The 23,913-nt window shown below is 48.2% G+C and overlaps 1 protein-coding gene across 2 annotated transcripts in view; it reads right to left on the bottom strand.

The window, feature by feature from the left end:
• The window catches only part of SKAP1 (src kinase associated phosphoprotein 1), a 157,278-nt gene that overhangs the window by 109,823 nt on the left and 23,542 nt on the right, over window positions 1-23,913 (bottom strand). For both annotated transcript variants that reach the window (XM_074162788.1, XM_074162790.1), the window contains exon 4: window positions 14,346-14,462. In XM_074162788.1, coding sequence (XP_074018889.1) covers window positions 14,346-14,462 — 117 coding nt within the window. The remainder of the gene's footprint in view (window positions 1-14,345; window positions 14,463-23,913) is intronic.

Raw genomic sequence — 23,913 nt, 5'->3', positions numbered from 1 at the left:
TTGGTGCAAACCAGCTTTGAGATCAAGGAAGTACCACAAAATATCACTGCAACAAGAATTAAATCATCTCCCAAAAGACTACAACAGGACTGTTGTACCTTCTTGTATAACGTTGAGGTTTATTGTGGATCCTCACCTTCTCTGAGGACACTTTTCCCCTTAAAAATAAAATTAAGTTGCAATGAGAAGACGGAACTCCTCACCAATGTCATTAGCCTGCTAATTTCTGATGGCATTCAGAGACAGAGAAAGGCTTAAATTACCTCTGCAATTCAAGATATTTCCCTCTTATTCTTTAAAACCAACAAGAAAAAAATCTAACAAAACCAGCTCCAACATTAATAAAGCGTCACAGCAATTGACAGGCAGGGTCACTGAGAAATGGCACCTCCCTAACCTTCTCATTTGTCTTGGGCAATTGAAAAATAATTAGCAATTGCGAAAGGATTCAATACCTAAGAGTAAACAAAGGGAAAAGGGTTACTCTAAGTCATGGTCCCGTGGCCTGGGGCAGAGCTTTTTCTCATCCACAAGGTGAGCATCCCCCTCCATGAAAAATGAGCCAAGGACCGGCCAGGAAGCGAAGGGGCAGGTGGGGGACGGTCAACCGGAGCTGCTCTTCGCATTCAACCCCCTTCCTGCTCCCTCTCGGTTTTATAAGCACCACAACAAAAGGAAGGAGCAGAGACAGAAAGAGCCAGCACCGAATCGCGCAGATAGGTGGTGCGCAAACCTCGGTTGTGTGTCAAAGAGGTAGTGCAGCCATTTGTTATGGTCTCTTGGCGAGAAAGGCCATGCTCAGATGCCCTGGAGCTCCACTGTAATAAATAGACACCGAAGATTAAAGGAGCAAATCCTACCACCTGCCCCAAGCCTGAACCCACAGATTTAGCATACTGGGGTACCCAAGAGGGATGGGGGCTTTGTAGACAGCAGAGCTATAGCCATTTTATGGCAGTTTCTGCAACCTCCGGGCTTGTGGCGGTGCCCCTGGCTCAGAGAGCTCAGCTCCCCCGCTGAGCCCTGAATTCAGGGCTAGAACGGGAAGACCAAGGGGGAGGGGGAGGAAAGCGGTGCTTGTCCCCATCCCTACCCCAGCCATCATGGGATCAAACCCAGGAACCAAAACCCAAAGTCACCACGATCGGCACTATTGTCCTCCTCCTCCCAGAGTTCTTTGATCCGCAGCAAGTTTGCATATCAAAGAAAAGGAGGAAAAGAGAATATTCAAATTCCGATATTGTCTGGCCCTACTTCCCCTTGGTAGAGCTGCTTAGTTTTCCATCATAAAAGTTTGTGTGTTTTTCAGTCTTCTTGCTTTGCTTTTCTGTTGGTTGGGTTTTTTTTTTGTTAAACAAATTAAGAGTGGCTTTGCAAGACCTTAAATATAAAATTGAAACATTTCTGATCAACTTATTCCAACTGCATTTGAAAGAGAAAATCTTGTGTTTGTGGTTTTTTTCCAACTAGATTTCTCCTAGACCAGGGGAAGAGGAGGGATACAGAATTTTCCCTTGATTCAAAATAAGATGCATTTTTTCCCCAACAAAATAATTGAAGCTGGTGGATCTGGCCCAGCAGAGCAAGCAAACCCAGGAGACACTCAAAGCAGATGTGGGATTTCCATCTACAGATGAAAATAAAGCAACTTTAAACCAACCTTGGCAGAAAGCAAACTGGAAACCCATCCTAGGAGCAGTGTCACCACCCTAACATCCACTAGATGACAAACATAGCTAAAAGTTGGCAGCGAAGATTTGTCACCTACTTGGGAGATGCCATTACAACTCAAGGGAGCCAAAGTTGCTTTCTGCTCCTTGATGGCTATAGAGATTACTCAGGTAGCCATTGGCTTCCTAGACTAGAGCTAGGATGGGAGTGTGAGCATGGAAAGGGGTAGACAAATGGACCTCTTTATTGTTTTGTACTTCTAAGGTTGTGTTTTACTTCCCACCAGTCTCCGTTTACACACAGTCTTACAGGAATTATGACAACAAAGTTCCCAAACTTACCAAACCACTGGCCTTTCCTTCTAATCATAGCAGAAGGCTAAAAACACGGAAAGGGTGATAATCAAAGGTAGGACCAAAGTTTAAAAATGCAATAGCAAGGTGAAGCTGAAAAACACTCTGGCAAATCTAATCTCACCCTCAGAAAACAACGGAACAGATTTAAAAAAATAAAAAAAGAAAATCAAAAAGGGACTAAATTACTTTATGAGCACCGAGGCTGTAATTGCCTTCTTAGCAAGGAGCAACCTCTGGGTTTGTAAAGAGCGAATGACCCTAGGCACACACGGTCAGCCTTTCTGATCAAGCTGCAAAATTAGCAGACGAAGGGTAATGTGGAAGATGCAATATATCTAGAGACTTTACTGAGCGTTTGATGTGGTGCCACAGCAAATCTCACTGAAAAAATTAATTTAGCTCGGCTTGGATAGAAGCAATCGTCACAGACTGAAAATTGGCCCAAGGGCCACAGACAAAAGCTGGTGATAAATGGCTTTCTGTCACGTGGGGGAGAAGCGTCTGTGTTGGGGTACTGCAGGGTATTAGTCCCCGTTTTATCTAAGGCAAGTAAACAGTCCATTAATTCAATGAGCAGGAAGATACTAAATTAGGTGGTAATGCAAATATCAAGTGAAAGCAGAGGAAATAATAGTAGGGGACACAGAGAGGTTAGGAATATGGAGAGAATAATAAAATGAGATTCGTCCTACTAGAGAATAAGCCAGGGTAACAAAAAGGTAACCCAGAGCACACCCAGCACCAGGGAACGTTATGGAGTAAGAGGGGAGAAAATAAGAATTTGCAATGTAATTGAGGATCTCAAAAATCAATCGGTTGCGTGGTGCCCAGGGGCGAGGGACCTCTGCCGCCGAGAGAGAGGAGGGGAGTCGGGATAACAGGCTTCTTCCAGCAATGATGCAACACCAACACAGGCCGAACCCCAGCCCTGGATCTGGCCCAAAATCTTGGCAACTCGCACCTAATACACTGACCACCCGACGGGGGCGCACAGGAACAGGATGGAAACCATTTCCCTCCAAGGTCAGGGGATCTCTGAACTCATCCTGTGGTCCACAGCTCCCTGGAACAATCTGCTCTGCTTCGAAGAATAATGATATGAATGAAGTTTGAGGAAGCAGAAATCAGGGTAGACTTGAAAGCTCTGCTGAGCCAAAGATCTTTCCTGCAGATGCCCATGGCCTTTGGGGGACAGTAGAGTTCTGTCTTTTTAGGTAACTGAAAGCGGGTAAAGCAGAGATACAAGTTATGGGGGGTGGAGAGCACCACCCTATATATATTTCCAAAGATTGACACCAACCGCCTGCCTGCTCCAAATCTTCAAGGGGAGTCATGCGTGTCCTCTCCACACACCTCATGCATCAGGTGTTTATCAGGAAAGGCAGAGCATTTCCAGGGTTTGGAAGGAGTTCAGAGAGTACAGGGAGCTTCACTCCACTAAATTTTGTCCTCCCTTGGTTTTTGTGGCTTCTTCGCCCACCACTAGCCCAGCCCCTCCAAGGCATCTCTTTTGGCAGGCTCTTGTTGCCCTCGACATAGGACTGACTGTCTCAGCACTGAATCCCTTTGCCCCAGACACCATCAGTTTAAAGTTAAAATAAACTTCCGATTTCTTCCCCCAAATTCCATCATTTTTGTTAAAGCTTTGATCCTGTGCAGAGTGATGCCGGACCGTTTTCATGTAGAGCAAATGGCCGAGTCTCATCACTAAATGCAAAATAGTTCTTTGGCCAGAGAATCTGAAGGTGTTTGGGGCTCCAGGGCATTAAGATGCCATTGTCCCCTACACCACAGGGGACACACACAGGGACCTGGGTCAAGCCGCTCACACTCCACATCGGCCCCAGCTCAATGGGAATTATTTCCTCCACTCCAGTGGATGAATCTTACTGTAAAACCAGGCTAATGCTCTCCTCCTGCCACTCTTTGATTTCCACTGTAAGCTCTTTGGGTTTGTCCAGGCAAAAAGTCACAGCTTCTTTCTCCAAAGGCTACTCAAGTGCCAGCAGCGTCTTCGCACCGTGTCACTGCTGGGAAGGTGCCACTGCGAGGGCAACTCGGTTAAAAACTGCAGCTGCCGAGACACAGCCCTGGGTGATGGGATGTTTGAAGGAATTGATCTATCTGCCAGAGCGTTTGTTCAAGCACGGGGTGAGGGTGGATGGAGGAGCAGCAGCAATTCACCAATTTCAAACAGCAGCTCCCACTTTAACCTACGAGCGCAGGGGAAAAAAAATAGGGGTGAAGCTTTGTAACCAAATAAAGAGAGCTGTGAGCTCAATAACAGGCATTATCCTATGGCAAAGATTTTGTTATTGTTGAGTACTGATCCCTTTATCTCTCGGAGACAATCAACCTTCAGCCAGAGGAGTCTAACCTTAAAACCCCATAACTCAATTTTACATAGTGTTAAAGTTTGGGGGGATATTTGTCAGTGCTGGAGCTGATACAATCAGTCTGGAGGACCCTAGAACAAAGAGCGGTGGGTGAAGAGCGTGTCACCTCCACACACATTCGTTTCCTTGATGAACAAGGAGCTATTAGTTGGCGAGAAAGCATTATCAGGGTGAAGGATGATGCCGATTGTTTCGGCTGCTCTTCCCGTGACACTGGATTAGAAGAAGAAGTCCCAGTGTTTGCTCGCTGCCCCACCGGCTCTGCCCCCGCCGCGCGCAGGTGACGCACGCTCCCAGCCAGCCTTCACCGCCGACCAAAAATCAATCTGGACACCCAATCTCTTTCAACTGCCACATCTCTCCCAGGGTTAAACAATAAAAGTTTAACTTGTTTTAAGACGCAGTTCATCACCGTAAGCCTTAAACAAAGCTACTCTTTAAAATACACACGTGTGCACACACACACATACACACACACAGAGTGCCTTCGTGCAAAATGACAGTGACAGAACATCCAACGTGGCCTCTTTGCTTGAGTAAACCCACCGGCAGGTACAACAGCTCTGGGGAGAAGCTCTCTGAATAAAGTTGTCCTTGACTCCTTATATTTAAAGGAGAAATGAAAGAAGTGAAAAGAAAAAAGAAGAGAGGCCTTTTCTTCCCTCCAGTTGTCCTTTAACACATTTCGCTTTAGAATTTATTATAACCACTCTTCAAATTAAATTCTTCAGGACAGTGGCTTTATTTTTGCACATAGTGATTTTCAGCACTACATAACCTGAGTAATAATTTAATGTATTCCCTGTGGCTTACATTGAACCACACGTTTAAGCACATGCTTAAGTCAGAATGAAGTCAGCAGTAGTTTAGCATGTGTTAATGTATATATAGCAGGGGCTTTTATTGCTGTCCAGACCATTTCTCTCAGCTGGGAATTTTGTATTTCAGGACTTGTTAGTGTTTCATGATTGATCCTGCAAGATACGGGTGCAATCAGCGTCATTCCCACCAGCATTTCCACCCAGGTGAGCAGACACTGCTCTGAACGTGTCTGCGGGATGAAGGTGTCTTTATTTGCACCATACCTCTTCTCCCCCACGAGAGAAGGGCCTCAGGCTCTGCGTACACAGGTATAAGGAACACGGGGAAGCCAGGTGTTTTGTTTGCTTTTTTGTCCTGGAGTTGTCACACAAACGTGTCCCACAGAGGAACGAAGAGAAGTTTACCCTGGTTGCAGACAAATCATTCGAGCAGAGGAGGAGCCTCCTTCACTTCCCTCGCTAGCAACATCATTACGCTCAAAATTCTAATACCAAAAGAATGAAACCCCAATCTTTGCTGTTATCACAGAATGACAGAATGGCAGGGGTTGGGAGGAACCTTTGGAGGTCATCTAGTCCAACACCCCACCGCAGGTTGGACAGGACCCCATCCAGGCGGGTTTGGAACATCTCCAGAGAAGGAGATTCCACAACCAGTGGAATACATTTCCCCAGTACATTTCAAGTGCGTGATCTAGAGCATCTCTTACCCTTGTTCCTCTTGAAGTATGTGTGCAGAACCCACCCAATATTTTATCTTACTACTCAGATATTTGGTGAAAGAATGCCAGTTCCAGATTTGCTGTAAGCCCGTCACTACCGGCGCCGAGTACACTCAACCCCTGGCAATTCTGGAAGGGCAAAACACCATTTCCCAAGTCACGGCGACGTCCTTGATGCCGGCCGGGGACTCTGGGCATCCCGAGGCTGCTTCTGCACAGGCTGATCCAGAACCAGTATCTCCTCTGCTTCCCGACCACCGCGCCTCAGCATCCCACCCTCCGAGCATCCCTCCTGCAGAGCAAACCCCGCGCGGGTCGGTACCGAGAGACGCCGGTGCCTGGTAATTTAGGAAAGCAGAATCACTTTCTTTTTCAAAAGGGCAGAAGAGACACCGTGATGGAGTTCCACCCCGACACTTTGTTAACTTACATTTCCTGCATATTGATCCCTCTGCTGGGGAGAATATAGAGATACAAAGCGTTTATGCCTTGGATTTACATACTCATGAATAAAAGGGCCTTTAGGAGGCGGGTGTGTGAGTTATCCCAGCCCCCAGCGCAACAGCAACTTGCGCATTGATAATTCACGTGTGTTTGACATGAGGAACATGCGATTCGCCACGAGAGGAAGCTCCATCCCGGCTCCTGACAAGCTGCCGCATCACCCGGGACCACGCACCCCACAGCGCCGGCTCCGAGCCCCCCGCTCCCGCTCAAATCATCTCCGGGCCGAGGGCATCCTCTGCCGCAATTAATTTTGAGCTCTGCTCATAAGCCAACGCTCCCTCTTTTCACACAAACTGGCTGCTCTTAAGCCGCTTACTGAAACAAAAAAAAAAAAATAAAAATAAAAAAAAAATCCACATAACACCTTGTCGTTAAAGACTGTCCTCTAGGTACGGAAAATAAATCTGTTCATCTGATCCTGCACTTATAAAGCAATACAAAGAAACTTTAATTATGCTTTTTCCCTGTCGGCAAACAGCAAAGGCGGCAGGATTTTTGCTTTAGAAAAGCCGCATTAATAAGTTATCGGCGTTTCACTGACTTCTAAGCGATTTCCATTATAACTCCTGTCTGGGGCCCCACAGACCCACTGAACTGCTGAGATTCTACACCACACGTTTCATAACATTTCTCTTTTTCTTAAGAGCTCTTGCGATCGAGGAATTACTTGAGAACTGACTTAAAAAAAAAACCAAAAAAACCAAACAAACATCCCAGTGGTTGGGCAGAAACCCCTTTCCAAACCACAACCCAACGCCTGCAACACCCGGAGACCGAATCGCAAACACATCATTTTGCGTAAAAGCAACTCGTGCTTTTAAAGCCAGCACTTGAATCCTGAGGTTGACAGTCCTTAATTGCAAATAACCACCATGAAATCGCAGCCCGTTTAGATGTGGGAGCTTAAGGGGTGGGCTGGACCGAAACATTTAGGGGCCCGATCCGGTTTCTGTCAGGATTACGTCCCAAAAAAGTGCTAAGGAACCACTGGATGGGTCCCTCCGAAGAGACCCAGGCTGCTGGCCCGCGCAGGGCTGAGCGGCAGCAGAGATTCGCCCTCTGGTCCTCCCATCAGCGTGTTATTTCAACGCTTTATAACGAAAAACTGCTTTTACGGGGTGCAGGGGAAGGTAAAGGGGGAGATTAGACAAGACAGAAGGCACTTCCAATCACCCACCCTTCCACAGACGCCCTTAGCACAAGAACAACCTCTCAGACCAACTCCTAAACACCTCTGCTGGAGGAAAAATGACTTTGAGCTGAACACGGGCACCCGCAAAGCTGCGGGCTCCGTCGGCCGCCCTCGGGACCAGCATCCGCAGCTCGACGTGCCCGGCTGACGGAAGGGGCAGCCACAAGTCAGACAGGATTTCTGCAGCTGTAAAACCCCAAAGGAGAACGTGAAGCCGCTTTGGGTTGGGTTTGCTTTTGGTTTGTTGGGTTTTGGGGTGGTTTTTTGTTTTTTTTTTTTCATTTTTTTTCATTTGTTTGTTTTAAATGAAAGCTGAAAATCTTGGTAGCGTTACTCTCCCCGCTGCTCGTCCTCTACAAAGGTCTGAGCTCTCCGATATAATTTATGCATCTGTTTCTGGCAGCCTGCGAGCAACCCACGCTCCTCCTCTCCACCCCGAACAAATAATCCTTAATATAGAGGTGAAGCGAGTTGCTCTGTATAAAATATAGCCAAACCTTTTGACCAGCCAGAGTACCGTTCCAGGAACTTATTTGCACAATGCCAGAGACATTATCACACCGGGCTTGAAAGCGCTAATGTTATGGTGCATTTCCATTCAGAAAACGATAAATCAAAGACCATGAGCCCTGTAGCTTTAAGGGAGTCTGATTTCTTTACAAACTGTCACGCAGTATAAGTAGATATTTTTTTAGAGAACATGTTGTTTTCTTATATGTGGATCTGTGGTTGTTCTCCTCCCCTTGGCAAAACTCACATTAAACTGGTCAAACCCGCTCCAGGCTGTGGTGAGGAGAAATAACCGATCTGGTTTTTAACCTCTCGCTCCCTGGGCTCGTTTGGACGATGCTCGAGATCCAGAGGGGAACGAGGCAGGAGAAACCTTCAGCAGCAATCGCTCCCCTCGCAAACCCCTTCCCCGAAGGGTTCCTACACCGTGATGTTTCGTGCATCAGCAGCAAGTTTATAATAAGACGGTCAAAAGCAACAAAAGGCATTTCTGGACATCAGGGAGGCAGAGATAATTGCTTCTAATGGTGTTTGAGAAGAAAACTTTAAGCTTTCAGCTCCGGCGTAAGAGGCGTTTCCGCTCGTTTGCGGGGATTCGGGATTTGATCTGTACAGACTATCGAGTTCGCAGACACTCGGTGTTTCTGAAACAGGTTCTTAGTCTGCATTTTATTTCACACACTTTGTTATTACACCTGAAATTTGGCAGCGTTCGGGCGAGCGGCTCCTTTGGGCCACAGCACAGGCTGAGCCCCCCAGACCACACAACCCCCCCCCCCAACTCCATCGGTCACCCGGCATCCCACCATCGCTACGCATCCCGGTGCGATGGGCGTCAGGCTGTCACTGGGGGAGAAAACCACAATTTCCACTTTGGGCTTGGAAAAGCAGAAATCTGCTGTTACGCCACCGACACAAGGGCTTAATTCAAGCCCCCCCCCCCCCCCCCAGCGCTGTCGGAGCTCCCGCTGCGGGAGAAGAAACTCGCAGAAACACCTGGGTTGGAGGCTGGGGGGGGGTTGGGGGGGGGCGGTTGGAGGTGTTGGTTGGGGCTTTTTTTTTTTTTGGGGGGGGGGGGGCGTGTTTTGTTTTGTTGGTTGTGGGTTTTATTTCAAAGTAACAAGAAAAGCAGACGCCGCCCGGGCGGGTCCCGACCCCGCAGCCCCGCGGGAGCGGCGCCGCCCGGCGCCACAAGGGGGCGCTGCGGAACTCCGCTGCCACCGCCGCGCCCCGCCCGCCCCCGGTGCCGCCACCACCCCCCCACACACACACCCCCCTCCCCCGGCACCGGGCACCCCCCCCCCTCCCGCAACCTCCTCCACGGCACCGGGCACCCCCCGGGACCCACCCCCCGGGACCCAGGCAGCCCCCTCCGGCAGTCCCTCCACAGCACCGGGCGTTCCCCCCCCCCCCCCCGCCGTGAACCCCTCACGGGCACCCTCCCATATGCCCCCCAGCCCCCCCGGCAGCCCCCCTGCACACACACACACACACACACACGGTGCCGGGCATCCCCACCCTGCTGCACGGCACTGGACACCCTCCCCTGTGCACCCATGGCATGGCACCGGGCACCCCGTGCACCCCCCCGCAGGGCACTGTGCGTGCCCCCCCCAACCTCACACCCCCTTCACGGCACTGTGCACCCACTGACAGAGCCCCCCAACACCCACCCAGGCACCAAAACCTCCAAGGCGCACCACCCACCCTGCCCACCCAGGCCACCCCCCCCTGCACCACGCAGCACCCGCTGCCCACCCACCCCGTACCCCCCTACCTCGCACCCAGCACCCCCCCCCTTCGCCCGAGCTGGGCTGCACCCACCCGCACCCCCGGCTCCTCCGGGTACCACTGAGAACACTCCCGCAGCCCGCGTTTTTAAAGCGATTAATTCCATATTTAGGAAGTGGTTCCTTAGAGTTCAGACGCGCGTAGGAAGCGCCGGGAAAAATAAAAGCAGAAGAAGGTGGGAAAGCAGGTGGGAGATGCGAGGACTACCTAGGGGCAGGGAGGCACGAGTGGTTCAGAAGGGGACAGATTCTGGGGAGGAAGGATACGGTTCTCCAAAACACCACCAAGAGAATCCACAGAACACCCTGGGAGACGGGAACACCATCGGTTACGCGCAGAGGCCACGGACCGGGCAAGAAACTTCTAAAAGCAGTTTGGAGGCTTCTCCCCTGGATTTGCACCCCGGTTCGTCAGCGCCCTGGTTCCAAAGAGTTACACACAAAACTCACTTTGGTATTTTATTGTGTCCCTACCCCCGTTTCCGTGTTCTAGGCGGCCAAACACGAGCAAACGGGGCCTCCTCCAGGATGCAAATGGGTTCAAGAAGTACCTGGAGATGGATTAAAGACGCTCCACCTCTTTACGGCTTCTAACCCCCTCAAAACCTTTAGCACCATGTTGCATTTGTATCCGTTTGTCCCCATCCCATTGGACATCCCCATCTACCACCCTCCACACCTTTTAAGAGAAAAGCCATTTTTAGCACCTTCCTATAAAGCAAAGGGAAATCTTGCTAAAGGCTTTGATTTTAAGATACTCTGAACTCGTATATTTTAAAAAAACCCTCCACATGGAACTGAACGAGCTGTAAGGACGTTCAGCCAAAGTTCTCTGCTGACATGATGGAAAAATCTTGGAAGTCAGAGGCAAGATTTCTGGCCCCGGAGACCATGCCTGACAGAACCCCTCCAGTACCTCCCTGTCACCGCGAGTTATGCTCCCTGCCACGTGCTAACGGATACCTGTGTGGTATAAAAGAGAAAATATTGTCACTTATGTTGTTGTGACACGGCTGTAGAGCTGGCAGCCAGCTGTGGGGGCAGGAGGTGCAGTGGCCCTCACCCCTCAGCTCCGTGTGATCCCACTGTGACACCAAGCAAATCATTGGGATCCCGGCTCAGCATCCCCGGGGTGATTCGCGGGGATCCCGGCTCAGCATCCCACGGGGTGATTCGCGGGGATCCCGGCTCAGCATCTCTCCAGCAAAAGATCAGACACCCCACAAGGACCCCAGAAGCCCCTCTAAAGGAGCCACAGGGAAACCCCAACTGCTAAAACAATATCTAGAAGTGCTAAATATTAAAGATGCGCAACTCCTGCCCCTCAGGACGCTGTGGTATCCACCTTACGACACAGTAAAACTAAAGGATGAACGCCGGCAAATTAAGTGATCTACCAGTTTAAAAGACAAAACATTTTTGAAAAGTCTTCAAGTGGTCTGAGTGGAGTACATTACATGGGAAGTGTCTCCTAAGAAATACTTATCATTATAACAGTACTTAGCACTTCCACAGCGCTTCCCAGCCTCCCAGCACTGTACAAACATTAGCTTCTTAATCACTCATTAGGGACGATCCCATAGAGCTGGGCCATGCCTCATTGAGTAAAGTCATCCCCAACTCGCTCAGTCCCTCTCGCTCCCTCCAGAGACAACTTGGAAGGTTCTCTCCAATTCCCACAAGAAGTTCAGAGCAAGCATGGAAAAGTCTGTTCAAAATGAACAGCGGTGGATCAAACTCCCCCGTTTTTCATAGCAGGGACAGACAGAGGCGAGCATCATCCCAGAGACCCCCTTCCACTGAAAACCTGAATTAATAAAGTTGGGAAAATCAGGAATTCTAACAGCGCTGAGGGTTTGTGCCCCAGGATGTAACCTCTTCTTGTTGCAAAAGGGCTAAGAAGGGACGGAAAAAAGCCACAGGAATGACAAGTATGTTCCTACAAGCTGCCAGTTTGTTCTTCTGGCCGTAGCTGGCTGGCTGGATCATTCCCACGCATCACCTGTGCTGCCCGAAAGGAGCAGCTCTGGGTCACCCCTCTGTGTGGCAGCAGCACCCCGAGGGCCCGTGGTGGCCCAGGCTGCAGGGACCTTGCCGGCCAAATGGGTAAAAGAGTGCAGAAGCAAAAAGGGGCACAGTAAAAGTGAAGGGTCCCCACTCGGAGAAGCCAAGGCAAACCAAAAAGATGAAAATCGGTTCACTCAATCTTAAAACTTTCTGTTTTTCCCACAGCGATGTTCTAATTCAGAAAAGAAGGCCGTTTGACACCTTTTAGCTTAATCCACTTCTCAGAAATACCAATTTAAACCCTTTTTTAAATTCATTTAAAAAAAACAAACTCATTGTGCCTTCTGTAAAAAAAAAAGAAATATTGTGCCTTCGCCTTCTATAGTGAAAAAATTAAGCAAAGGAAACAAGCAAGCAACATAAAAATAATCCCCCAAGTAAACAAAACAATCTGTCAGTAAGTCATCACAGAAATTCAAAAACCCAGAGGAAATCACAACCCTGATCCACATCCATCCCACTGGCAGATATCTAGAAAAATTCATTTTGATGATGACCCTACAAACCATGGCGGGGCAGAGAAAAGGGTCCAAAAACCTGTGTTCAGCCTTTTTTCCCCTTGACTACCATTGTTTCAGGCTACCAACAGCCTGCGTCTCATCAGCCAGAATTGCTCCGCTTCCACCCAGAACGAACACACGCCGCGTCGAGCCCCCGATTCGCTGTTATTCAGGACTCTGACCAGTTTCCAAGAACTAACACCTCATTTTAATGTAACCTCTCTCGATGCCAGCTTTTTCCACCCCACCCCCCTCCTTTTTCATAGTATGTAATTTTTCTACGTTATCAATCTCCTCGCCATTCACCCATTTGGGCACCCTTCCATCGAGCCTGGCATTTCATCTGTGTCTGAAAACTTCCAGCGGTGCCAAGTGTTTGCATACCTTGCAAGTGTTATGTCAAACTCTGCCCCTTGGAGCTGCCAAAAACCACCACTCAAAGTTAGCAAAGCAAATACCTCCTTAGACAAGCTTAATAAACACGCCAGGAGAAACTCTAGACTTCATCAAGACGTTGCTCGCCTGACGAGGCCAAGCTTGAGGTCTTCAGCACCCTTTCATGTCCCATTTAGGCCAACATCCATTATCCTTGTCACACGTTCTCCACCCGCGCCCGGCGTAAGTGCATCGTATCTGAGCACAGAGATTATTTGAAACAACCAATCCCCAACTCCACACCTCTTTTCATGCTGCAATTACCAGCCATCGGACCAACCTTGTCTCTAATCAGTCTAAACGAAGCCATTTATTTTATAGCATGAATCAACAGATATGTCTGGTGTTTTGCACCGTGCGGAGAAGCTAACTCTGGTGCCCATCAGCACTTATGGCCTCGTCCCAAATAAATCCTCGTTTCTTTGTACCCTTGACTGATGACTAGCGATTCGCTAACGAGAGTGGGAGTAGACATGAAAGGGTACATTGAGCAGGGAAAGGTGGAGAAGAGGGCGGACGGAAGCAGAGAAAAATGAAAGAGGAAGGACAAGGTAGGGGGGCACAAAAAAGCATGGGGGAAAAGTGCAAGGGAAGAGAAAGGAGGAGGAAACAAGATCTGTGGGAAGCGGGAGATTGAGAACCTGAGGCCAAAGCAGTCAAGCCTTCTCCAGGGCCCAGAGATAACCCCTGAGAAGATCAGAACAACCTCAGCTCTGTAGGCTTCAATTTCAACAGCGTCTCACAAATCCATCACTCCTAAACCACCACTCACACGCAGACACGAGCATCGCAGAAACTCTTTGCCCAGAAAGCCCCCGTCTGATATTTAATGCTTTGGAAAACACCCTTGGCCTTGGATGCCAGCTCCCATCCACCGCCTTCACAAGAAGGAGCCCCAGATTCCCAAGCACTAGAACGTCCCCCAAAAGACTCTCCAAAGCAAAGCACTTTAAAAGAGGTCTAATTTTCAAAGGGTGGGGGGAGACAAGGTTTGAGAAGACGCAATCCCTTTGGAGCATGAGGCTGAGCACTCAAGAAGAAACACACCCAAGAAGTCACACCGTAACTTTGGGAAACGGTAGCCACCAGGTCAAATTCTGCTCTTTTCCATCAGAGTTGTCGATTCAAATTAGAACAACCAACTCCAGTTCACACCAAGACAATCAAGAAATACATTTAACTTTGCAATACTAAATTCAGGATGGCCGTGACATTTTATGTTCACTGACAAAGCAAGTACCAGTTAACAAACAACAAAAAAACCCAAAACACCTCCAACATTATGAGATGGATGAATGACCCCAAGGAATTCATACCAGATCGCACTTACCTTTCCATCTTCTTCACTCAAGGACTTCAAAAAACATCAGCGACTTACCATCATCCTGGAAGTCTGATGGCAGTGAAGCATCAGACGTCATGGAAGGGGCCAAACTCCAGCTTTGATTTTCATCAGAACTGTCCTGTCCATAGCCAGCATCATGCTGATCCTCTCCTAGAAAAGGAAGGAGACCCTGATTTTAGTGAAAAGGACTCATTGCTAAACTCAAATCTTACTGCCTACAGTGCGAGACATCTTTCCTCCTGATTCCTGCCTTCCACTGCATTTCTCTACAAAAACCAAAACCTCTTTTGTGGGTTTAAGGCCAGATTCATCACTTTGGGCCACGATGGCATATTCCTGCCACAAGAACACCCATGGTGGATACATACAGACTTCACACCTGGAGGGCAGAAAAGGAGGAGGCTGGAAATACCCATCTTGGGGCCAAACTACCAGAGCTACATCCAATTCCTTGTTGTTGCCCTCAGCACATGACCTCTGCATAAATCAGCCATCTGTAAAATGAAGGACTACGCTACCACCTTCACTAGAATGAGGAATCTTCCTATAATGTAGGAAAAAAAGCTTTGAGATCCATAATTGAAGAGTGGTGGGGAAAAAAAGATTGACTCCCTATGACAGGCGGTCACATACAAATTAACCAAGCGACGGGTCTGTGTGTGGAGGCAGGAGCTATTATTTCCGCCCCCCCCCATACTTGATGTTACATTGAATTTTTCCATAAGCAGACATTTTGCCAGGGAATTTGCTGCTGATATTGGATTTTATGCAGAAGGCACTTAGATACTGCAGTGACAGATGTTAATATCAAATTTTAATACAAATGGAGCACAGCGAGCCTACCTGTAGAAGAAAATCCTACTCACCCTAAACAAAGGCAAAAAGCGGTCTTTCGAGCTTTTGCCTTACATTTCCTGAATACACACAGCCCAAACTGCTGATAACAGAGGTAAAGACAGCTGCTTGCTCATTCAACACACAACAAACAGCGAGAAAGGTGAGTTTTCGGCTGATGTTAATTGTGTTCAAACACTAAAAACAAGTTTTATCTCAGCAAACAGAGGAACTGTGCCCCACGGTTTAAAATCAAGCGCTGATGAAAGGGCACCAGGGCCTGGGACGGAGGTTACAACGCTCTTTCTCCCACCAAGGAACACAGTGGAGACGCCGTTAAGTCTCCAGCTGCTGAAAGATGTGACACAATATTTGGGATGTGTTTTATTTTCCACAGCCCAGGTGACAGCCTTCCCTTGCTTGCTCCGAGCGTGAAGCTCTCAGAGACCCCAGGCTCCTGCATCCAAGGGCACATTTTCAAGAAAAATTCAATTCTTCACCAAAAGGGACAATCCAGATGTGAAGAACGTGACGGGCACAAGATTATCCTCCCACAGATCAGTTCCTTAAAAAACAAATCCTACTGGGTGCCAGACACCACGATAGTCTTGCTGATTTGATAAACTCAGAGGTCTTGAAAAACTGATTTAAGATTTGACTTTCAGATTTACCCAAGGGCTATGGGGGTCAGCGACAGAACAGAGGGGTCCCTGGCAGTGAACCCTTTAAGTCATCACAACTTTCCTCACAGGGGAAGAGCCCAGGAAGTAATCGTAGACTCACAGAATGGTTTGGGTTGGAAGGGACCTTAAAGATCATTCAGTTCCAACCCCCCTGCCCTGGGCAGGGACACCTCCCACCAGACCAGGTTGCTCCAAGCCCCCTCCAACCTGGCCTTGAACCCCTCCAGGGATGGGGCAGCCACAGCTTCTCTGGACAACCCGGGCCAGGCTCTCACCAGCCTCACAGCAAAGAAGTTCTTCCTAACATCTAATCTAATCAAATTTTTCCCAGCTCAATGCTTGCTTGCTTCCAGCAGCCATCCCAGCACATGGTGCGGAACAGCAGATTCTGGAGAAAAAGGAAATTGAGAAAAATAACTTTTCTCCTTTTGGGAGGTGCATTCAGCATGAGCCTTGCTAATCTCTCATGCCAAGAAGAAAGCTGCAGGTCCCTGGCCCAAAACGGATCAGGCACCAGCAAGAGGTGGTACCACAGTCATCTTCCATCCACAGACAACTTCTCAGTCACGAAGGGTAAGGAAAGCACCTTCCTCTACGCTACAACAAACTGCAATTCATGCATGCACCTCCACGAGAAATAAAAAGAAAACACAATTAGGGGTTAAAAAGCAGAGACTGAAACGCCCCGCTCTGCTGGGCAGACTCTGGGGAGCAGAGCGCATCCGTGAGCACCACTGACCACCCGACCTTGGAGAAGTCATTTCAGCGCTTTGCTCAGTTGTGTGTGACAGGGGGACGTTTCTTTCCCCGTTTTTACCGTAGCCCTTCGAGAGCCTCAAATAAAAAAGCCTCTAAAAAGCTGCTACCAAAGAGCAACAGCTCAGTGTGGTAGGAAAATAGGGTTCATTCTGATGAGGAGCCTTCCTCCACGGCGCTGCGGGCTCGACTATCCGCAGCGCAGCGAGGACGCCGGCGTCAGAAGACGGTTCCCATCCGCCCGTTCAGCCCCTTAAAAAAGAACAATTTTCTTCCGTCCAAACCGCGCCGCGTTAAACCCGGCTTTTCGAGCGAACGCCGAGGTAACAGGTGGTCCCCCATAACGAGATACAGGTGCAGGATTATTGCGGTAACGAGCAGCCTGTTCCCGGTGCCTGACTCGCAGGAGGCGGCGTGGCAGAGGCACGGCTCACGCACCGCTGCGTGGCTGCACTAAACCATCCGCAACAAGAACAAGGGCCCAATCAGGAAAAGTTACTTGCAGGAATAAGTCACCCGGCTTTAACGGCAGGAGAAGCTGTTACACACATCAGCCCCAGGGAAGAATCAAGGCACAGGTCCCTGATTTGGAAGGATAATTCCCGGGGGGGGTAGGGGGGTGAGTTGTCACCGCAAATGTGCTTTTATTTTTTCTTGCTGTCCCCACGCAGGAGCGGGAATGGGGTTTTCATGTGTTCGTGCAAGATTCCATAACCCAAATATAGCCCGGCTGCAGCACGTACATACGTGTATCATGCCAAGCACAGCGGGGCTCCGAATGGCAGGAGCTGCTGCAACACAAATCAACGCCAACAAAGGCATTTTGTTTGGTTTAGGATTAGGAATATTTTCAAACGCCACTTACAGCTCCAGGCACAAAAGAAAGATCAACAAAAACTCTGCACACATAGCTGCTTCAAACAAATCCCATTTCCTTTCCGTTTGGATTTGCATTACGGGAACTTCTTGTGCTTTAATCCACTTCTCCATAAAGTTTATGGAGCAGCAACAGCTAGTTGAGTCCAAGCAGAAAAAATAACCAACAACTTGTCAGGGGCCAAGCTATTGTTCTGAATGAAGAAAAAACTCATTAGCTTTTAATGAAAACACAGGGAATAAAAACCAAATAGCACAGAACCCCAGCAAATAATTACTCTGCACCTGACGCAAAGCTGCTCTCTCTTCCTACTCAAATCCACAGCAAAATTCCCCAACTTACGCTCTTTGGAGCATGAACAAAAGCAAGATTGACTCGAAGGGAAAGAACAAGAGGTTTCTTGGGGTTACACTTCAGCCAGGGACTCCCCTGGCACTGTTTGGCTACCCCCGAGTGTGCTAAATACCCGGCTTCTTTACTTCATCACGCACAAAAAAAAAAATGAAATTGTGCCATCTTTCAGCTGTCTGACATTTTTCTGCAGAACCAGTTTCTTGCACAGCGGCGGAGAGAGGGGCTTGAAGGCATTCTGCGTAATTAACAGAGATATCATGCTTTACACATATCGACTCCAAGCAAACAGCAGAGGGGACAGATTGCGTCTCTGGTGACAGGGGTGTCCCCAGAAGAGGGGGTGACAATTGCGAGCGCAGGCCCTTTGGAGAGCGGCGTCGGTCAGGTCACATCAGTCACAGCAGGTCCCTGCAGGACCCGCGGCCACCGCACAGACCTGGCAGCAGGCACAGACACAGCCTCCGGCACAACCCCTGCACCAGGGGGGTAAAAAAAAAATCACCGAGAGGAGAATGAAAAGAAGCCAATTAAGCATTAAGAGGGCTCCAAACGACCAGCACAAGCAGGAGCTACAGGAGAAAGAGTCCCCACCATCAGGGAACGCACTGTTGCTTCTTTCTCCGCAACCTCAAGAGCGCGAACGCTGCTTCTCTGCGAGGAGGGGAACAATCTGGACCTTCCCATGTGCTTTGGGGCTTGCGGTGCTGGAGGGTAAAAAAATCAAACTCCTACCTCTGCTCTGGCATAACCACAGGATCTGGCAGATGCTAGAAAATACTCAGTTCAGGTTCTGGTTTTGCTATAATTGTTGTGCAGGGTGAGAACGTGCCCCCCTGCCCGTCTCCCCCCTTCTGCAGAAGTGACAATTACTCTCTCTTAAGACTAAAACCTCTTTATTGAGACCTCAAAAATCAAGTTGCCCAAGACCGAATTTTTTTTTCCCCGCACATGAACTGGCAAAGAAGTTTTCCTTTCTTTAAGCTGCAGTTTGCCTCTCATAGAGGAGGAAAAAAAAAGGAACAAACGCCCTGAATTAATGCATCCTGGCACACACAGGAAGAGAAACAATCTAAATAGGTGAAAGGGTTTTGTAGTGGAAAAAAATTCATCTCCAGTAGCTTGTTAAGGGAACTGCAATTAAGCTTACTTTGCATTCAGTGGAGGTCTTTATCTAGGTACCTAGAGTTTCATTAAGCATCTTTTTAGAGCATAAGAAAAATCAATACCAAGCGAGTTCCATTTACGCTTTTATGATAAGCTCGTTCATGCCAAAGCGGAAGTAAAATCCCCAACTCGAGTTAATATTCAAGGAAACGAAGTTCCTGCTTTAAAGTAATGACTCCTTAGTATCATACTACAAATAAAGGTCTCTGATCCAAATCCCATCTGCTTTCATGCTCGACAGTGTTAATATCTCTAGATTTTCAGGGACTAATTTAGCAGTAATGCATTTCCCAAAGCAGAGCTGTAAAAGTATTATCAATACTATGGTTTAATATCCCTGACTACAATCACTTGCTGAAATTATGGAGAATCACATGGAAACACATCAACAGAGACGCACCCACACAGTAAGTACTGCTCACATGTAAATATATTATAGTTTAGCTTTTGTAATGTAGTTAAGGCTCTGTCAACATCGCTATTATAAATTATATACCTTTTTAAACACATTTATGTGCTAGAAAATGTATGGCGTTTCTTTTTTGAATGCCTTAAAGGCTTCATCAGCTCCTAAGCACCCATTTGGATCTGTATGGTTAGCCCCTGTGATTAATATGTGAATAGCTGAGGTTTTGGTGGATGCAGATATTCTGCACCATCTTCATACAAACTATTGACTCCCTCGTAGTACCAGTGCCTGGGTAATGTGACGTTTGCCTGAAAATCCCATGTTTTCTATTGCACGTCACTGCGGTACACACGTATGTCCATGCTCTCCTCCCCAGGCTGTACCACCAGCCCTGGTATTATTAACAAACTGCAAGAGAAGGTTCTTTATCTACAGATCTCAAAGCGTTTATCCTGCTTAATAAATATTTTCTTGGATGTGGAGATGACGCACAGAAGAAAAATAACTTTGTCCCTGGATCACAGGGTAAACAAGGCCACGGCAAGAGCGGGACGCGTCCCTGCTTACGCTGTGTTTTATTAGCAGGACAGGTCTACCTCATGGCAACAGGGTCAAAAGCAAAGAGAGGGACCTCCTCACGCACAGGAGGAGACGATTTATCATTGTTTTAAAAACGTCGACCCGAACAGGTCTTGGCTGGCTGACAAGTGAATCCAGTCCAAGCCTAATTTTGTTCACTCAGTACTCAGGTTGGTTTTGGGGTGTTTTTTTTTGTTTGTTTGTTTTTTTGTTTTTTTTCTAATTACACGCAGTAAAGCAAATTAATAGCTCACTAAAAATGCCACTTGTGTTAAAAACCCAACTAGAAAGCGGGGAAGCTCTGCTGCGGAAGGTGGGTTGGCTGCAGTGAGCCCCTGTGCCCAGCAGGTCGGGCTGCAGCGCGCGGCATCAGCCCGGGGGATGCGCGGCATCAGCCCGGGGGATGCGCGGCATCAGCCCGGGGGATGCGCGGCATCAGCCCGGGGGATGCGCGGCATCAGCCCGGGGGATGCGCGGCATCAGCCCGGGGGATGCGCGGCATCAGCCCGGGGGATGCGCGGCATCAGCCCGGGGGATGCGCGGCATCAGCCCGGCCCCGCCGCCCGCCCGCACCGCTTCACCCGCTAGTGGGGCTGGGAAAGGCCACAAACTGCCCGGGATTAAGCAAAATCCAGCGGCCAGGAGCCCGGCAACGCAAAGGTAAACTTCCTAAAGCTTTCTGGGGTGCAAAACCTACTCCTATTGTCAGGGGAAAAAAAAATAAATAAATAAAAATAAAAATCAAAGCCCTACAAGAGGTCTAAGTATTTCCTTAAACTGAAAGGAATTCAAGTTGTGCAACTCTCAGTTTGGAGAGAAAAAAAACCAAAGGAGGCTGAGAAGCTCAGGGCAGGCTGGGGTTAAATTATTTTCTCTCCCTGTCACATGGCAAAGGAACTTCATGATTATACAAAACAGAAGATAACCTGGAAGTTATTAATTCGTAGTCTTTAATCCGACACGCAGATATTCAAACCAAAGCCTTCCCACAACTGATTATGAGTTTATTTCTGAAAAGGAGAAAAAAAAAAAAAAAAAAAAGCAAGCTACAAGAATAGAAAACCCGAGTGCTACTCGCACCCCAAAAAAGCCCCCCCACAAATGACACAAGAGGTTTGGAACTCCCAAGCCAAATAAACACTGTGGCAGGGCTGCTCTGTAAGACAGCAAAGCTCGTTCTCATGAATCTAAATAGCTGATGAGGTTGGGGGGGACGCAAACATCCCCCCAAACCCGTGAAGACAAGAAGCTGCTGAGCTCACGCTGCATCTCTCCCATCACTCCGTATTTTCTAATCCCTTGCCAGCTCCTTGTGTCATCCCCCAGCTGAGCTCCCCCTCTCCAGTTTTCTCTTCCTTTTCTCGCCGTGTGTTTGCTCTCCCCCTCCCTCCCCCTCCAACTTCCTCCCCTCCAGCTCCTCTCTCTCAATCCTTTGGCACCCTTTCAGCAAAGGCACTGCATATTCTGCCTCTCAAGTGGGCAGCAGCTACACAGACCAGCTGCCTGACAGGGGAAGCACAGCACACTTCAGCCTTGCTTGGAACAAGCCTGAAACCCAGCACAGCAGAAGATTCCCACGGGATGTAAACAAGTAAACAAGATTTATTCTTTCTTTTACGACCCGGTGACACATCAGTGAAATACAAAGCCCATCCAATGTGAGCAAAAAAAAAAAAAAAAAAAAAAAAAGAGCATAAAGCTACCAACAGTTTGTATTTCTGCCCGCTAATAAATTATTCCTCTTTGAAGAGAGAAGGTCTTGGTTTAAAGGACGGGGATAGTGAGGCAGAGGAAGATCACAAATCTGCACTTTGGTTCATCCTCTGAGGTACCAGCTCTGGGAGGAACACGGCAAAAAAGGCTCTGCCAAGCCAGACCCCGTGCTTTTGGGGCGCAATAGTTAACAAGTAGTTCTGCAAATACAGCCTGGGATCTTAAAAAAAAAAAAAAAAAAAAAAAAAAAAGACGTCAACATCATCAGTACCAAAAAAAAGAGACTACGGGCCAAATAGTTCTGAGTAATGTCCGTTGCAGCATCAGTAGGTTTCAGCGTATTTTCGTAGCCAAAACCCTTCCAAGCGAACGAGGAATAAACAGAACTAACCCACGAGGGAGCTGGAGTTTAGCGAGCATATTCCAATGACAAGACACAAGGAGGCTGTCTTGCCCGTATCTGCAGCAATTTTCACTGTTAAGAAAAAAAAAAATAAGTACGAGGAGTGAATGCAAAGACAGGAGCGCACAGCAGAGGGATGGGCACTCCAGGGACAGGAGGAGATGCCCAGTAGGCATTCACGATAATGCAAAGGATGATTTTACAGTCGTGTTTCAGGATGGAGCCTGACTAAAGGGCAGAATTAGCACTCTGTGGATGATTTGGATGGGGTTACTGCTCCCACAAACCAAAGTTGTTGTGGGGAGAGCTACTTGAAACTCCAGATTTGAACCCCCGCCGAAGGCTTGGAAGACCCAAGAGTGGGGACCCAGCCCCGCTCCCACTGAGCGAGGGCCATGGATGGGCACCGATTCCCCCGCTCCCCAGTGAGGCTCAAAGCTATCAAACAGGGCACTCCTTTCCCTAAGGGCTCCAGAACATCTTAGCGGCCAGAGAATTTATGTCCTTTCCCCTCCTTTTTGTGGAGCAGGAGGGTCTGTTGCCCACTGTGGGGAAGCTCCGGTGATGGTGTATGTGACCACTCTCGTGCCCTATCCCCAGCGGGGCAATTTCTCACACGTCCTTCTGTTCTGCACGAGCACGGAGCAACGTTTGGGCAGCACGTTCATCTGAGCACATTGCAATAACCCCAGAGACTTCTTTATAAGAAGAAAGCCGCAGCACATTCCTATTACACAAACAAGTTCGGAAAACACAGAGGATTCCTTTGAGAAGGCTCGCTAGCTCCAAAGCTGCATATCAGGCAATTTAGACAATCTAATAATTAGAGTATTTTATTAACTGACTAAAGTGAGAGCAATAGAACTTGTTAATATTTAACTTAGAGGGGCTCCCCAAACTGCTGTATGTTTAGCATCTTTGCTGACATTTTTATACCTTCCTCTTTACGGGGCATCGCTTTATTCTGAAGAGTCTGGTGTGCTTTGACCCTCCCTGGGGAGGGAAGCGCGGGACGCCACTGAATGGGAACAAAGAGGGCGAGTTCTGCCCAAGGTGTTACAATTCGGATGGGTTTCAAAGGGCTATGGGTGACTCAGTAACTCCACCGCTTTGATTAATGAAGGCGAGATCTCCCGGCAGCACCCAGTAATCCGAACCAGGGAGCTTTCCTCAAGTTTGCAAGGAGTTTTAAATCAACGGGCTGGTTTAAAAAGAGTTCAAGAGCCCTCCTCATAAACCTAATTCTTCTCAATAAAGGTCACGGAAGTTTTGACATTAACTGCAGAATAACCCAGCCAAACCGTTAGTTGTTGTTACCTGGTCTTTCAATCCCGTTATAAATTCTGCGAGTTCTTCATTTGCTGGCTCCAAATAAAGATTGATAATAGTAAATCCAATTATTTAAAAAAAAATCCAATTACGTATTTATTTTAGGAGGCTTTTCTCTTCTCCTCCCCTCATTTCATGCAACGAACACACCCAGAAAGGAAGAAGCAACTAACTTTTTCAACAAACGCAGACAAGGCTTTTTGTATTTCCCTGTACTACAGTGATATGAATTTCTATCAAGGGTAAACATCTCCCCCCTTCATTTCTGGGCATTCGCTACGAGCTAAACCTATTTCTGGCCTCTACGGAACTGCATTCAAGGTGCCCACTGGAGCAGTCTGGGGCAAGAGACATCACCCCAGCCCCCTCCCGGGACAGGGCTGGATGTCACACAAGTGCTCTGCCAAGAGTTTTCTTGTCCCCTCCAGCTGAAGGATGCTGCGTGCCCTGCCACAGCCCTTGGCCGCGACTCCCAGGTTTTTAAAGGATTTTAAACCTTC

Source organism: Numenius arquata, chromosome 23 (assembly GCF_964106895.1).
Source record: "Numenius arquata chromosome 23, bNumArq3.hap1.1, whole genome shotgun sequence".
In the NCBI taxonomy this organism is placed as follows: domain Eukaryota; kingdom Metazoa; phylum Chordata; class Aves; order Charadriiformes; family Scolopacidae; genus Numenius; species Numenius arquata.
The sequence above is the reverse complement of the archived record's forward strand: the minus strand, read 5'-3'. Positions and strand labels throughout refer to the sequence as shown.